The 15,619-nt window shown below is 43.7% G+C and overlaps 1 protein-coding gene across 1 annotated transcript in view; it reads right to left on the reverse strand.

Moving 5' to 3' along the window:
- Positions 1-13,721, reverse strand: part of GNAI3 (G protein subunit alpha i3) — a 35,994-nt gene extending 22,273 nt beyond the window's left edge. The window contains exon 1 of the mRNA XM_080648640.1: positions 13,441-13,721. Within this exon, the coding sequence (XP_080504766.1) occupies positions 13,441-13,558 (118 nt within the window). The 5' untranslated portion in view covers positions 13,559-13,721. The remainder of the gene's footprint in view (positions 1-13,440) is intronic.
- Between the last annotated feature and the right edge of the window lie 1,898 nt (positions 13,722-15,619).

The raw sequence follows: 15,619 nt of genomic DNA on the forward strand, positions 1-15,619 counted from the left end.
ATTCAAGTTAGCTGCCGTTCTTTAAAGAATGAATATCCTTAACTAAGGATCACAGGACCACAGGCCATGCTCATTCCAATCACAAGATGATTGACGGCTCCCACTGATCCCTTTCTATTGTCAGGCGTAGAGTAGCTAACAGTGAAAATTCAGATGAAGGTGAAAATGACATTTCATTCAGAATGCTTTTCAAGGTACCATTAATACAAAAACCGGTCACTTCCTAATTCAGTAAAAGAAAAGGTTAGCAGAATTACAGATGTGAAAGATGTCATGGAGCAAATAAAAATTGTTTCTCAGTCTTTTTCCCCTCACAAGCATTTCTTGTATGTGTCAAAAACTGCTGGGCAGGGACCTCAAATACAGATAAGCTTAGGAACGAACGTATGGTCTCGTGGGAGAAGTTAGAAACGGCTTTTCGTGTGAAATTAGCAACTTTCCTTAGCCTAAAATATCAGAATGCCTTGTTCCACCCGGCCCACTGTCCCTCTAAACCTGCCCAGTCTCTGCACATAAATATCCTTGAAAACCCCATTTAGTTCAAACTTCCCCTCTCTGCTGAAGCCCGCGCCATCCTCTCTGCACATTGTTACTACTCCCACTCTGTGGCTGGCGTAGACTGTTCACTGCCTTTCAGTATCCGTCCCAGAGGTTAGTTTCCAAAATTAAATCCCAAACTCGCCCTCCCAGCCACCTCACCTTCCTGTGATCTCTGGCCAGCTCTGGCTCTTCTAAAAACCAGCTATCTCCCCGCTCCTACTCTCCGCACTCTTCCTGAGCTGCGAACTGGTTTCCTTGGCCTTGATGAAATGGCAGTGAAACTCTTTTTGGGACCACCTGAACACTCTTCCGCACTGTACTCCTCCCTCAAGGGCACTCTGACCAGGCCCAACCTGATCCTACAGGCTTGTGTCAAACACTGTCACACTAATTATTTGGTCAAATTAATGTAATGAGTTGGGTTTGTACTTGTTTAGGTCTCCAGTAGTCCTATGCTCAAAAGCGCTCTTACAAAGCACAAAGTAGTGCCTTCTTTTTGTGTGTCCCGCCCCCGCCCCGCCCCCCTCCCCCTCCCCGTATCTAGCCACAATCTAGGACAGATAGGCACATAACTGCGGACATGATGAATGGCTTGAGTTTCCATGAGATTCAGTGGTTACCTAATCACATTTTGCAAATGCCAGTTGCAGTGGATGGAATTTTCGATGTGGGCAGTTAACAGAAACAGATTTTCATTCCTCTGCTATTTTTACTCAGTCCCACACCCATTCCTGGCTATGCCCTCATCTCTCACCCACAATTATACCTGACAATAAATTTGGACTCGCTCACAAACCTCTCCAATTCCCCCTATTTCCCTCGACTCCTCACTCTAAGCCTGTCCCAGCTCCCGTGCGCCAACCATCCACTTCAGTGAAGCTGCTCCGAATCTGTCCCGTCCACCCCGTATCCCAACACCTAAGAGAGTGCCCGAACCACAGTGAGTCCTCACGAGATATCTGTTCAGTGAGTAAATGAATGAATACCTAAGGGTAAAAGATGGCAGTGAGTGCGACTGGGACAGAGGGAACGGTCTCTTCTCTGAAAAGGTTTTTTTAGGAAACAATTGCCAGAAAGGCTTAAAGTGCATATAAAGAATTTCTGATAAAACTTGCCATGGCCTACATGATCTGGGCCACTCCCTCCCCGTGACTGATCAGGAAGTGAATACCTAAAGCAGGAGTCACCCAGGCAAGGCTGACAAAGGACCTGCACCGTGCTCGACCTCGCTCCAAAAGATGAACTGAGGAAGCTGTACAAGGAAGTGGAGAAAAAGGAATCCTGAACTACGAGGCGGCAGTGTGTGAAAACCCAGGCTGCCATTATGGGGCCTTCACGCACCTCAACGTCAGAAAGGGAAGGGCCCCGGGGAAGCTGGCCTCGAGAAAAGCGAATAGGCAGATGTGCAGAGAGCCGTACAGACACCATGGGAGAGGAGAGAGGGCACACAAGAGAAAAGACAGAGGTGGGGAAAGAGAACGGATGGGCCCACGGAGACGGAAGGGAGAGGAAGAGACAAGAAAGCGAAAAGAAGCCGAAAGAGGGAGACAACAGGAGCCTGGCCGATGCCAGCGCTGCCTCAGTTCCCACGGCCGGACTCTCCCGCTCGCCCTGCTTTCCCGGAAGACCTCTCTCCAGTCTAACAACAGTTCCCTCCCAACTCTGAGCTGGCTTGAATCAGTTTTCCATTCCTTGTGAGCAAAACAAAACATAAAAATACATAAAAAACTGAATGGAAGTAACTTTAAGTTAATTAGAATCAATTACCCTTTGTTTTGGCCTTTAAAAAATCTTAAGTTGGTTTGATTCAATATTGAATACATAAAAGGGAATAATTGTGACATATGTGTAACAAAACAAACATCTATGTACCTATCACCCAGCATAAAACATTAAAGATGCCCAGTCATCTCTGAAGTCACCTGTGGCTCTTCCTAACATCAATTACTTTGCCATGAAATATTTCTAGAAGGTGAATATGCAATAGGGGAGGGGAGGGCATTAAAAAAAAAACAAAACCCTAACAACCAAAATATGTCTGCCTTACACAAGAGTATATGGTTTGTAGTTTCACATCTTTCTCCAATTACATGGGCAACCCTATCATTTCACAAGCCTTATCTATACATATAAAATGCTAAGTGACTGTCCGACTGTCCAACCGGCTGGTATGACGCACACTGACCACCAGGGGGCAGACGCTCAACGCAGGAGCTGCCAAGCTGCGGTGACTGGGCAGTGGCGGTGGTGACGCACCCCGGAACCAGAGAGGAGGGACCCCAATTCCTCATGGGGCCACGCGATTCCACCTTCGGCCGTGGATTATGTTGTTGCTGGGCACTGTCGCCCAGAATCTGGTTGGGGAGGGACTGTGGGAGGTTGGCTCCAGGGCGTGTCCAGCCCCCAGCTAGCCCAGTCCTGCCCTGCCAGCCACCTTCTAATTAATTTCCTTTCAATGTGCACCAATCTGTGCACTGGGCCACTAGTAAACTATAAAGCAGAAAGCTAACAGCCACTTGAACGTTCATAAATCACCTAAGGAAGATGTTGGTTTGATTAAGAGAGAAAAAGAGGCAGCTCACTTAGCCGAATAGCTCTCCTCAAAACACTATCACTTGAGAATATGAACAAGTAACTTGAGTGCTGCTAAAGATCCGGTGTTCTCTTTGGGCAACTGGCCATGTAAGTGGGACAAGTGTGGGTTCCTCCTCACTTCTGCGGAAATAAAGAGAATGCTTGAGGGAGCGGGCACTTGTGAGCAAGGACGGGGATTAGCCTCTGGCTGCCTCAGTATTCTAATTTTGGCTTCTGGTGAGTAAGTTTCCTTTCACTTCTTTGAAAGCAGGTCAACAAAAAGCCATTTGATGTTAACCCTAAATTATAGGGTTTGTACACACACATCACTGAAGACTAATTTTGTGAAGGTACATTTCTTACTAGCCCTGCCTCAAAATGTTCTTGTGAAATAGAAAAGTAAAATACTCAAATGAGCACTCTTCTAATCCCTGCATACTTCTCCAGCCTCACCTCCTCCATTCTTACACCAACCCTTCAGTGCAGGCAAACCTAGTCACTGGCTCACAGATACCCCTGAGCTTCTGTACACACTATTACCCCTCGGTCTGGGTGCGCTTCCCTCCAGTCTCTGCCTTAAGAGCTCCTATTTATCCTCCAAGGTCCATCTCCAACATCGCCTCCTCTGGGAGGGCTTCCCTGATATGTCTCTTCCCCACCTCCTTCCAGAAGGTGGCTGCTCCTCCTGTAACCACATTCCACGTACATTACCGCTGTTTACTTGTGCATCTCCACAGCTCCAATTGCTTCAGAGCTCTATTCTCAGTTCTTGGTCATCTCCAGGCTAGGAAAGCACCTGAGCACATAGAAGACGATCAGAGGCAGCTGATCATAAGCAGCTTCATAAACGAGGCTCCTTCGGAAGTGCCACCCCGAAAGCCAAAAAGCTCAACTGAAAGCAGCCCTGACAAGTGCAATGCGGCACGCTAGGCTGGGTCCTGGCGCAGAGGAAGAACCGAGTGGAAAACGGCTGAAGTCCCAGGAAAGTGTGAAGTTTAGTGTCGACAAATGTACCACTGCTGTGTGAGATGTCAGCTTAAGAGAAACCAGGTGAACAGTATATGGGAACTCCATGCACTATCTTGTGGCTTTTCTACAAATCTAAAATTATTCCAAAATAAAAAGTGTATTAAAAAACTTTTAAGTAGTCTAGAAAAAGTTGAAAGAACTACAAATACTGATGAGGACAGAATGTGGATTTTCATTACAACCATAGTAACACAAATAAAAGAAATATACTTCTCTTCTTAGAAGTAGAGGAAGGAACGAAATTATTTTTTAACAACCTGAAATGAACTAAAGTATGTGAGGATGTATTAATGCTGCAAAATGGTAAAGGAGATTTCCATCATTAAACCGAAGGAGTTCAATTTGTTATTTCCCGAAACGCATAACTCAACACTGAAATCACTTCCACGGAGCGTTTAAGGCTGCACTGTCACATCACAGACATCAGAACTACATTAACTATGTAAATCATGGTGGTAATTATAGCATTGCCTCAAACAGAGCCCTGTTTTGAAGTGAATGATTCCCATGTTCTAACTTCAGGAAACAGAGGGGCCATGCTCTACTAAAAGTATGTTACTCTGAAACAATCTTTCTATAATTTACAGTAATTTGTAAAATGTAATTCCCAAGGTCCCAGGCAAAATCCATTTCCATACAACACTATCCATTTAATAAGAAAAAAATTTAAAAAACTAGGGATATCAATACATGACTAAAACAGAAAGCCATAGACAGTGCAACATTTCCATAATAAGTTTTTAGAATTCACTGGAATACTGTTTTAATTTTAAAACCCAACCATTACACAAAGATTAATTATAAGATGACAAGAATCAAGCTACCCCGCTAATTTTAAAGAAGTCTGATTTAAAGGTCCCTATATCACCAGTACAGTAAGTGTTAACCTCAGGCCACCTGAACAAAGCAGAAGATACAAGCACCATTTAAATATATAAATAGAGTGTATGTTTTGATCATGGTGAGACATGCCTGACTCTACAGCTGTAGATTTCCAAGAGCAGCTAGAAAAAATTTAGAGCACTGTCTAGTTTTAAGTTAAGAAATTCTGAGATGTAAAATACTAACATCACTTTAAAAAAAACACCTAAGACTTTTGTATGAATATTAAAAGCATTAACCATTTGAGTAGACTTGGTGACAAAAAGCAGCAAACAATGAACACTCATATCTCAGCTAATCTTGAACAATCTTTCTTAAACTTTAAATACCTCCCGAGTCTAACTTGGAAATCAAGGGGAATTTATGTCTGAAGTCTACATCCTCCTGAAACTTGTCTAAGATCATTGGACCATTTTTCAGATACGTGTCAAACAAATTTGGTCTTCTGGGAATCCTTCTTTGCTTAGTTCATATTAGGTATATTCATTTCTGTTACAACTTAATAGCAAATCATGGAAAATAGGATATTTCATTTACACAGAGCACTGTATCAAAACTAGAATGATTAAACAGGGATCCTAACACAATGTTACTCAGTTCAAGTAGCTTGAATTACAGAAATGATACAGATGATTGCTAAACAGGTAACAGGAGAGCCTGGATAGATAAAGGCTTAAAGATAACTCTAACTTGCTAAACACTGAAAAAGAAATATACCAAAAAGTAAGACAGTTTAACAACTGGAGGTTAAAATCAAATACTAGAACAATTTCTTTTCTTTACATTCTCTTGAACATTTACACCATGGGCACTTTATGTAATTTATGTCTTTCAGGTTTTTAACCTCAGTTTTTAACTATCTTCCTAAACAGCTTTATATTAAACTAAGTTCAAGCAAACTCAAGAATAAGAGAACTAGCAATGCAAAAACAGCCCTCTTTATAATTTGCTAAAATACTCCATCTGGTTGATAATATTAACTCCACAGACAAAGGACCCTGAGATCAGACCTCATGCAGAACAAGGAAAATGAAGCTCAGCGATTAGGACTGACCTCCCAATTTTCAGTCTCTTTATTTCTGTATTCTGTTTCAATTTTAAAACAAGCTCCAGTAATCTGAACAAATGTAGAGTCCACTGCTCTAGACATTTGTCTTTGTGGCTAACATTCTTGCTCCTGGTACTTAGAGCATCTCTTCTTCCCTTCCCCACTCTCCCCGACATGTCCCAATCCCTGATAAAACAAAACTCCACGAAGCCAACAAAACCTAAGACAGAGCATGATAGCTCAAACCTATGAGCAATCTGCTTCGCCATGTTTTTACCTGCTCCCTAAACAAACAACCAACCTACCTCTAAGCAAGATTATCAACAAAGAGCAAAATAGTCTGTTTTATCTCTTCCCTTAGTTTTGGACAATTTTCTGGTGCTCATAAAAATAGTAGGGAAAAAAGTCAGGAAAAAGCAGGGATGATGAAGCACAGATTCTGTACTGATTATACGCATTAAAAAATTAGCTCCTGAATTAAAATAGAAAGTAATTAAATTCAGGTGAATTCAGTTATTTAATAGTAATTAAATAACTATTCTGAGCTGGATGTGTTGATAATGGGAGTTCAAAATCCTGCACCCTACCTCAAGTTGAATTTAATTACATCTGCCAACCATACAAAATGACAACTTAATACTGAGAATTAGCAGGCATGTTTCTGTGAATTAATTAAAAACTAAAGCATTGTTGTTTTTTTGTTAATCCTCATCTGAGGATATTTTTTCCATTGATTTTGGGAGAGAGTGGAAGGGAGGAGTAGAGATAGAAACATCAATTGGTTGCCTCCTGGACACGCCCCGACCGAGGCCAGGGAGGTATGTGCCCTAGACCAGAATCAAACCCACGACCCTTTAGTCTGTGGGCTGACGCTCTAACCACTGAACAAACCAGCTAGGGCTAAAGCAGGGATACAGTTAGTTCTTCAATATTTCATCTCATTCCAACTTGTATTTAATGAGTGTCTACTACATCGTAGGATTATCATCTATTAATCAACTCTCTATCCATCTGCTATGTAAAAAGCCTGTGGTCGTCACACCATCACACCACAACGACCGGTCAGCAGGAGGCTGCGTGTGCGAGGTGGGCAGGGACTTGACTCTGGAGGACTTGACCGGAGGCGCGGGTGGGTTTCTGGGTCCCGCTGGGGCGACGGGCAAGTTTCTGGGTCCTGCCTCCAGCGGCAGCAGCAGTGGCGGCAGCCGCAGGACTCTTTCTGGGTCCTGGGTCTCGCACGATTTTGCGCGCTGGGCCCCTAGTGCCTTTTTAATAGAGAACGTGACCACCCAGTCTTTGAAAGGGTCAGACTAACGGAACTCCTAATACTTCATCAACCCTGCCATATTCCCACCACAGCTGGCTAGATAGTGGTGGACACCTGACATGGCTGAGCCAATCTGACATTCTTTCCCAGGAACCTGAAATGCGGATCCTGGGAACCTGACTCAGAGGAAATGAAGCACTTGAACTGCCAGGTCAAGCAGTGTGTGAGCCAGAGGTGTCAGAGTAAGCCAAAGCTGAAAATTGGGGGTAGGGATGGGGGCAGGGCTAAAGAAGTCATAAGTGAGCAGAGAAAGCTGATCTGAAGAGGTGGCTTACCAACAGCACAGAACTAGTGACTATTCTGTCCTAGGAGGAATGGGAGGAGAGCACGCATCACAATCCTTACACACGGGACCTGGCTCTGTTCACCTCTTGTCTGTCTTTGGATGTCTGATGCCTATGAAGTTGCCCACTGTATCCTTTCAATAAACTCCTCCTGAATTGGGACAAGTGTGAGAGAGTTCCTGTTCCTTACAGGCAAAACACCTGCATTATTTACAATATAAAGATGAGAAATTCCTAGTCCTCTCGTCCTCAAGGACCATGCAGTTAGGAGCAGGTAAGTATAAAAATAATCATAATATAAGGCGGACAGACTATAAGAGACATAAAAAGTACTATGAGATTTCAAAGAAAGGGACAGAACTTGAAAAAGGTTTCATGGAGGAAAGGGAACCATACAGCAATCATAACAGATGGAACTTTGGGCTATTTTTAAAACGCATTTACTAAGAGAAAGAAAATGATGGGACCCTAAGTCAGTCAATAACAACAAAACTTTACAGGTCCAATAACTCCAATATCTGGTAACAAATGAGTCACAGGACTTGGTGATTGACTGGTTATAAGGATGAGAACAAGAGAAGAGTTAAAAATCTAGATCTGTTTTCAGCCAAGAAGACTTGAGAACGATGATGCCAGAACAGGCAAGTTCCTGAGAGGTGGACAGAGAAGGGACGTGGGGAGGTAAGTTCTATATTGGGTTTATCACCCTGAGGTAAGCAGTGGCCTGTAGGTAATGAATTCATTGGGGAAACAGGAGAGAGACAAGCCATCTGTAGTACAGGAAAAAGATTTCTCAAAATCCCAAGTAAAAAACTGTCCTCTAAAAGAGGAACTAAGCACTCTTCACAGTGTCTAGGTTTTTTCTTTTGGATTTTGAACTTCCCATTTTTGCACAGCTACTGATTCTCCTGGTCCCAATGAGGGACTTTAAAGAATGGAGGGCAGATAGTATTGTGGGAAAAGAACGTGATCGAATCTATGGCTCCTCTCCCCAGGAAAATGCTATAACCACAAATTTTGCTAGCAATTTATAAAAAGCCATGGATCTTCTGAAGCCCTAAGGGGTACACCCCCGCCCCCACGTTGGTTTGTTTGTTAAAGCATGCCATGGAAGAAACCAGAAAGGGAAAGAGAGGGTTGGGGGGAAAGAGGAAGTACCTGCCAAGACCCATCCACTCCCTTTTCCTTTCCCAGCAACTGGGGATGAGGCTCAGCACCATGGGGAGGAACTGAGTAAGGAACGCAGGTCTCCGGGTTTCGCCAACCTTCTCCAAAAGAGGAACCACTTTCTTAGAGACAACTGCCGCAGAACTGAACGACTTTTTGGTAAAACTGCAATAAGTTTAATAGGCTAAAACTTATTTTTAAAACAACACAGATGCAGCCCTGGTTAAAAGGTTACATACCCTATAAATTCTAATAAGTACTAAGCACCCTCCTCTCTGTCATCGCTACAGAATTAGCCTATTCGGGGAAGATTGCAATCTTATAATTCCTAAAAAGGACCACATTGTCAGACTGCAGAATGATGAGTGCATTTAAATAAAAGACACAAAGAACAGTAAGTGCTTATAAAAAAACAAACCTATTTTTATAATGTGAATTTCTACTTTTTATGCCAGTTTTTTTTCTCTCAGAAACAAGATGCATCCTCGCAAGAAGTTTAACAGCTGTCTATGAATCTTATGCCAAAAAATGGCAAACATTGCAAAGGCTATCATCCTATGAGGACATAATGTGTATGGTACTTATCAAAGGACTGCCTGATTTTCAATGAGCACCTTCAACCAGGGATGATATTTACATGTGAATCATCGATTGGATAACACAGGGTTTCAGTGAATTAGATGATTCCAACTATACGCGAAACTTCATTTCTGCCATGCCACCACTGGCAGAATCCTAAAGAACAAAGCGTCGCCCTCATTTTGTATAATGTTTGCGCAAGATCTGCTAAGAGGAACTACAAGAAATGAAAATCTGGAGATAGCACAGGAGTAGATCATGCAAGAACTTACAAAACTAAGTGATAATATTTAATTTCTTCACCATAAAGGATTGATATTTATTAAACTTCCTTGAAGATCTTTAAAAAGGGTATATTAATATTTGAAAAGTAGCCCTAACCGGTTTGGCTCAGTGGATAGAGCATCGGCCTGGGGACTGAAGGGTCCCAGGTTCGATTCCAGTCAAGGGCATGTATCTTGGTTGCGGGCACATCCCCAGTAGGGGGTGTGCAGGAGGCAGCTGATCGATGTTTCTCTCTCATCGATGTTTCTAACTCTCTATCCCTCTTCCTTCCTCTCTGTAAAAATCAATAAAATACACATTTAAAAAAAAAAGAAATATTAAAAAAAAAAAAAAAAAAAAAAAAAAGAAAAGTAATTAGATATCTGCCTGAAACACCTTTGAAAAAAGTAGCTAAAATGATAAGCTTCACAAACATTTTAACAACAGAGGTCACCATTTACTGAATATTTGTTTGCTCAGCATGTTACATGCATCATCTCATCTCATATTATCAAACAGGCATCGTCATTCCCACTTTACATGTGTGAAAATTAACTCATATGGTTGTTACATGCTCTGGGTCTTACAGTTAACAAATGGAGGTGGAACTGAGTTTGGTTTGATGTGACTCCAAAAGCAGTGCTACTGTCCATTATACCAGTGCGTCCCAACTTTGCCACATCATGGCACACACTGAAAATGATAGTATTCGTGAGGCTTATTGAGGTAAGCTGGATATGTCTTTCATATATCATAAAATTATGACATGAAAAATCAAACACAAAGTATTACAGATGATATTAAATACTAATTAGTATAAATCTTCCAAATGAAATATTTTCAATACCAAATTCAGAAATTTTACAGAGGAAATCATACCAAAATTATCATTTCAACTGTTGTAATGAAAAATTATAAAAATGATTTAAAATTTCAAAACTATTTTAAAAGTCTGCAAGCAGCACACCACTGCACTCTGATTGGAAAGTTTTGCAAAATATAATTTTGTCTTTCTATAGAATATTATGATTAAACACTAATCTGGCATATCAAGATCCTTCCAATAATAGACCTAAAGGAAATTCAAATAAAAGGTAATAAAACAATTATAACATGGAAGTGTTCCTTAACTAATTCAGCCCACACTAGTTTCTTAATCTGAATTTCATAGTACCTGTCATCTGTAACATTCATTTTGATTTAATAACAAAAATAACTAATATTCACTGAGCTAATACAGTGTACCAAGCTGTGTTCTACTTCACATTATTACCATATTTAATCCTCACAGCAATAATATGAAATACCTCTATTTTCTCCGTTTTAAAAGATGAGGAAGCTGAGAGAGAATTGTGTAAATAACTTTCCCAAGGTTAGAGCTGGTGAGTGAGAATTAGAATATGAAACAGTCTGACTGCAGAGCCCATGCTGTTAATCACTGTGCTAACCTACATCCCTGCGAGGAAGAAAATACAGTAATATTTAATGAACACCTATTATGTGCCAGGAGAGACCAGGGCAAGTAAATAGAGCGCAACTTAACACTACACTTGACAGCTTCAGAGTGATGAAGTAAAAACGACTTCCATGTACATCCAGGAGTATTCTACAGCAAAAAGAAAATTCTTTGTATACCATAATGGGTGCATTTTGCTTATAGAAACAGCCAGGGAGAAAACTTGCATTTCATATGTGCATTATGATATGGTTCCAGCAAGAGCATCTGTATCTGTAACCTACTTAAAGTGGTTGATTAAACTTGCTCAAGAATATTAAAACAATGAAATGGATAAAAATTAAAAGCAAATGCTTTAGTACTTCAATTTTTACTTACAGCTTTCGAGGTTTCCTGTCATCACATGTTTCATTTGTTTTTAATTAAATGCACTATTTAAAAGTCCTGAATAAAGATTTCTGTAGACATTTGGACAAGTTCCGCCTGCCAAATCCTGCCACTTGGAAGACAGCCTCCCAGTTTGCAACTGTATTACAATCAGCTAATGCCCTGAGGGGCTCTCTGATGGGCAATATAAATCAAAACACTCACAGAAGATGAGAGACACCTTTAATTTTACAACCAGCTGATCAATATCGACGATGCTAATGCCCTGAGTATTGTGATTTATATCAAACACCTGAAAAGCCCCACAGAGCAATGTCTGCCCAATATTAATAGTATTTAAAGAGCATGTGCCAGGGGCCATGCTCATTCACAAATGATACTTGTTACACAGAGCGGGCTGTCTAGAACTGCAATGGGAATTCATGCTTTCTGAAAGATCAGGTATTCAATCTAGAAGCTCAAACTCTAATGCGTAACTTGCCCCTTCCATCCAGAAAGCTGTTACCAGGGCTTCTGCAATCTACAAACCACCAAACAGGTTAGCAGGAGGAGGAACAGGGCACCCAGCACATCCTGGAGTACAAAAGTAGGTGATGGTGGGGCACCTCTCTTAACGCAACTTCTTTTTCTCAAAAATCAGTTGTTTTAAAAAATAAAAGTTCTACTGCTTACAGAAACCATGACTCCTACTTCTTCTCCAACAGATCCCTAGAATTCTTCTCCAACGGATCCCTAGAAAATACTTATAATGAAACAACTGGCTTGATTTATTGACAAGCTGATGCTAGGGTTCTTCATAGGGTTTACCGAGCCTCCAGAAGCCAGCCTCTCAAACATTTTTAAAACTAATCACGCTGAGTAAAATGCATCTGATTGTACCTAAAAGCCACTTAAAACGAATGTGGGGTAAAATAAAGAGCAATTCCTGAAGTCAATGCTCTTAGTTTGAAGGGACCAAAAAAAAAAAAAAAGAAAGAAAGAAAGAAAGAAAATAAAACGGCTCACCAGAAGTCTGTCCCAGTCTTTACAGTAAATGTGTCTGGCCCCTTAATTTATCCTAAGGTAACTACATTCCCACTGCACATCATCCCTACCAACTGCCAATGCGGACTTTACCGTCCACTACGTCTTTGGACACAAACCTCAAGCAAGGCAGTCCTTAACTTTCCTCGACTCACACCATCTCCCCTTTACAAAACCAAGGGAAGGGGTGATAAAACCTTAAGAGGATAAAAAGGATAGGAAAAGGTGGAAAAACAGACACAGCCTCTGCAACCGAACTCTTTTCCTTTATACCCGAGAACTTGTCATTTAGCTCGACCACACACCTTCGTGTGACTGGGTAAGCCAGGGTCCTTCCACCTTCCCTACTATTCAAAATGCACCCCCCTCTCCAACACATGCCGGGGCCTTCCGTGACCACTCTGGCCCAGCCCCTCTATTTATATTAACCGCTCGAGCCACCCGGCTCTGCCCTTCCGTAAAGTATCACCTCGCTTCGAACTCTCGAGCCCATTATACAAGCCCCTCACACCCTATCCCGTCCTCCAGGCTACCCACCACTCCAACTCCCTGGCAAAACCTTCCCTAATCTCCTCCCCTTCCTTTAGGAGCCTTTCCTAGGCACCCAACACAGTCCGATTTCCCCGCGCTCCCAACTCTCTCCGCTAAATGCAAGTCCACTGGGAGTCACACCCTCTCCCTAACTCCAACCACCTGAGAACCCCTCTCCCGCATCCCGCCCTGCGGAGACTCAGCCACCGACCCCACACCCGAACCCCTGCCCGTCACGCCCTGCACTCGCTTCGGGATCCTCCCCGCCAGCCCGGCCGGACGCCCCTCACGGCCCCCAAGTGCCCAGGCCTCCCCGAAAGCCCCGCCGGCCCCGCCCACAGGCCCTCACCGAGAAGCAGCAGCTTCACTTCTTTCGCCGCTTTCTCCCCGTCCTCACGCAAGTTGCGGTCGATCATCTTGCTCCGCTCCACCGCCGCCTTGTCCTCGGCGCTCAACGTGCAGCCCATGGCGGCGGCGAGAGAGGGGACCAAGCCCGGGCTCACTCACGCACCGCGGAAACTGCGGGTCGGCCGGCCGAGACTGTGTCTGCTGCTGGGCGGAGGCCCTCTCGGTCAGCTCCTGGAGCGCCGGAGAAACCGGATATCCGGTGTTTACGACACTTCCGGAAACGCCCCGCGGCCGGTAAGGCTAGAGCTGTTCCAGCTGGGGAAACTGGAGATGCAACCGGAAGCGGAAGTACGGGGAAGTGGGGAGGGGGTTGGCGGATCCCGGCGGTGGTTCTGCGGGCGGTCCGGGTCCCGTGGAACTCGCCTTAATCCCTTTGCATGTTTTCGGCTGTCATATTTAAATAAATGCAAATAAAACAGGGACTGGCTTCAGTTCACGGCGCTTTCCCCAGGGCACAGCCCCGCTTTGGATGAGGGTTGGTGGGGGGCGGGGGTGGATTCCTGTTAAGAACCCACAACCCGCCTGGGAATTGCTGCTGGGAATTTCTCACTGGCCAAACCCGGGGTCCCCGGCCAAGGGTAGGACACGTTCTCCACCCTGGTCTACTCATCCAGATCTATGGGATGGGAGCAGACTTCAGAGCCGGGTTCTGACCACGCTTCACAGCTGAGATCTGTAAGACCGACCGTGCCTGGGACTGGAGCGATCCCTTCCTACCCCCTCTGTCCCTCTGCCTCCTGCTCGCTGGTCCTTGTGCGGTTACGTGCAAATTTGTGTGGATCTGAGAATTGTCCAGCTGCTGCGTTGTTGGCAAAGGGCTACTTGAAATCGCTAGCAGACTCTCCCTGAAAGGTCAGCGTGTGGTTCCTCCATGGTATTTCCACGCTGCCTTTCCCAGGATAAACCAGTCATCGCGCTCAGCAGCTCGTTCTGCCGAAGGGCCTTACGACTTCTACCAGGACTCGTCAACCTCAGCCCCACACCCCGAAACAAACCAGTGCACCCTGTGAATCTCCTAAAATTTCCTGTTGCGGTGCCACACAAAAAGGGAAGTTCTAGTAAAATTGGCCTTTCAGTTCTAGCATCACTTGAAAAGTAATAAATCCCCTATGAAAGTCCCCGACTGATAGCCTTTTCCACTCATAATCCCGGGTACTACCGTGAAGGTGACCCTATATTACCTTTTCTCCCAATAGCCCCCCACGTACTCTCCACCAAACAGTCTAGGGAGGGGAACTCTGGTAGCCCCAAAAACTTTGCCCTGTGATTAAAAATTATTTCCCTAATATACCCTAAGCCTTAGAATATAAGAAAGGTTTTTATGGTGATGATTCAATAATTAGAAAGGTTCCATGAGCGCCACCTTCAACAGCCTCCACCCCCATAACTTCATACCAGTTTCTTTCGAAGTTTGACAAGACTCCTATTCATTCCCTAATGTCTGTTGGAATAAAAGGGACATGTTTTCCCATAATCAATACTAATGGGGGGGAAAGGGCAAGAGGAGAGGGAAGAAAACCCAGTATTTATTGAGCACCTACTTGCCAGGTATGGCTAGGTGCTTGCACCTGTTATCTCTTTTAATCCTCACAGCAACCCTGCGAGGTAAGTAATGTTATCCCCACGTTTGCAGATGAGGAAATAGGCTCAGAGAAGTTAAGCATCTTTCCCAAGTTCACACCATGAGTAAGTAGGTCTGTGTGACTCCCAAATTCACCCCTTTTCTATCACGCCGCTGTAAGGTGTTACCTGGGGAGACCTGAAAACAGAAGGTCTTCATCTAGGATTGAGTTACCCCAACACCACCAGGGTGCAGGAAAAAGCCACTGACAGGACGCTTGTCTCAGCCTGCTGGTTCCTCAGGGGATTAGGGGCCAAAATGTTTCCAGGAACAACTTTCACAGCGAAAGGATTACATATCGAACTTGACCAGGCGACTAGAAAACTCCTGGAAGGTGGTCATGGCAGAAACTGTTGGGAAAGTTCTTAGCATAAGAGAAGAGAAATGTTTATTTCCTTCATGATTCACTGGGGGGCGGGGGGGGGGAATAAAAGGCAAACGAACCAGCATATGTCAAAGTCTGTAATAAACACCAGTGAGATCACAGGTGTCAGGAAAT

Source organism: Plecotus auritus, assembly GCF_963455305.1.
Source record: "Plecotus auritus genome assembly, chromosome: 12".
Classification (NCBI taxonomy): domain Eukaryota; kingdom Metazoa; phylum Chordata; class Mammalia; order Chiroptera; family Vespertilionidae; genus Plecotus; species Plecotus auritus.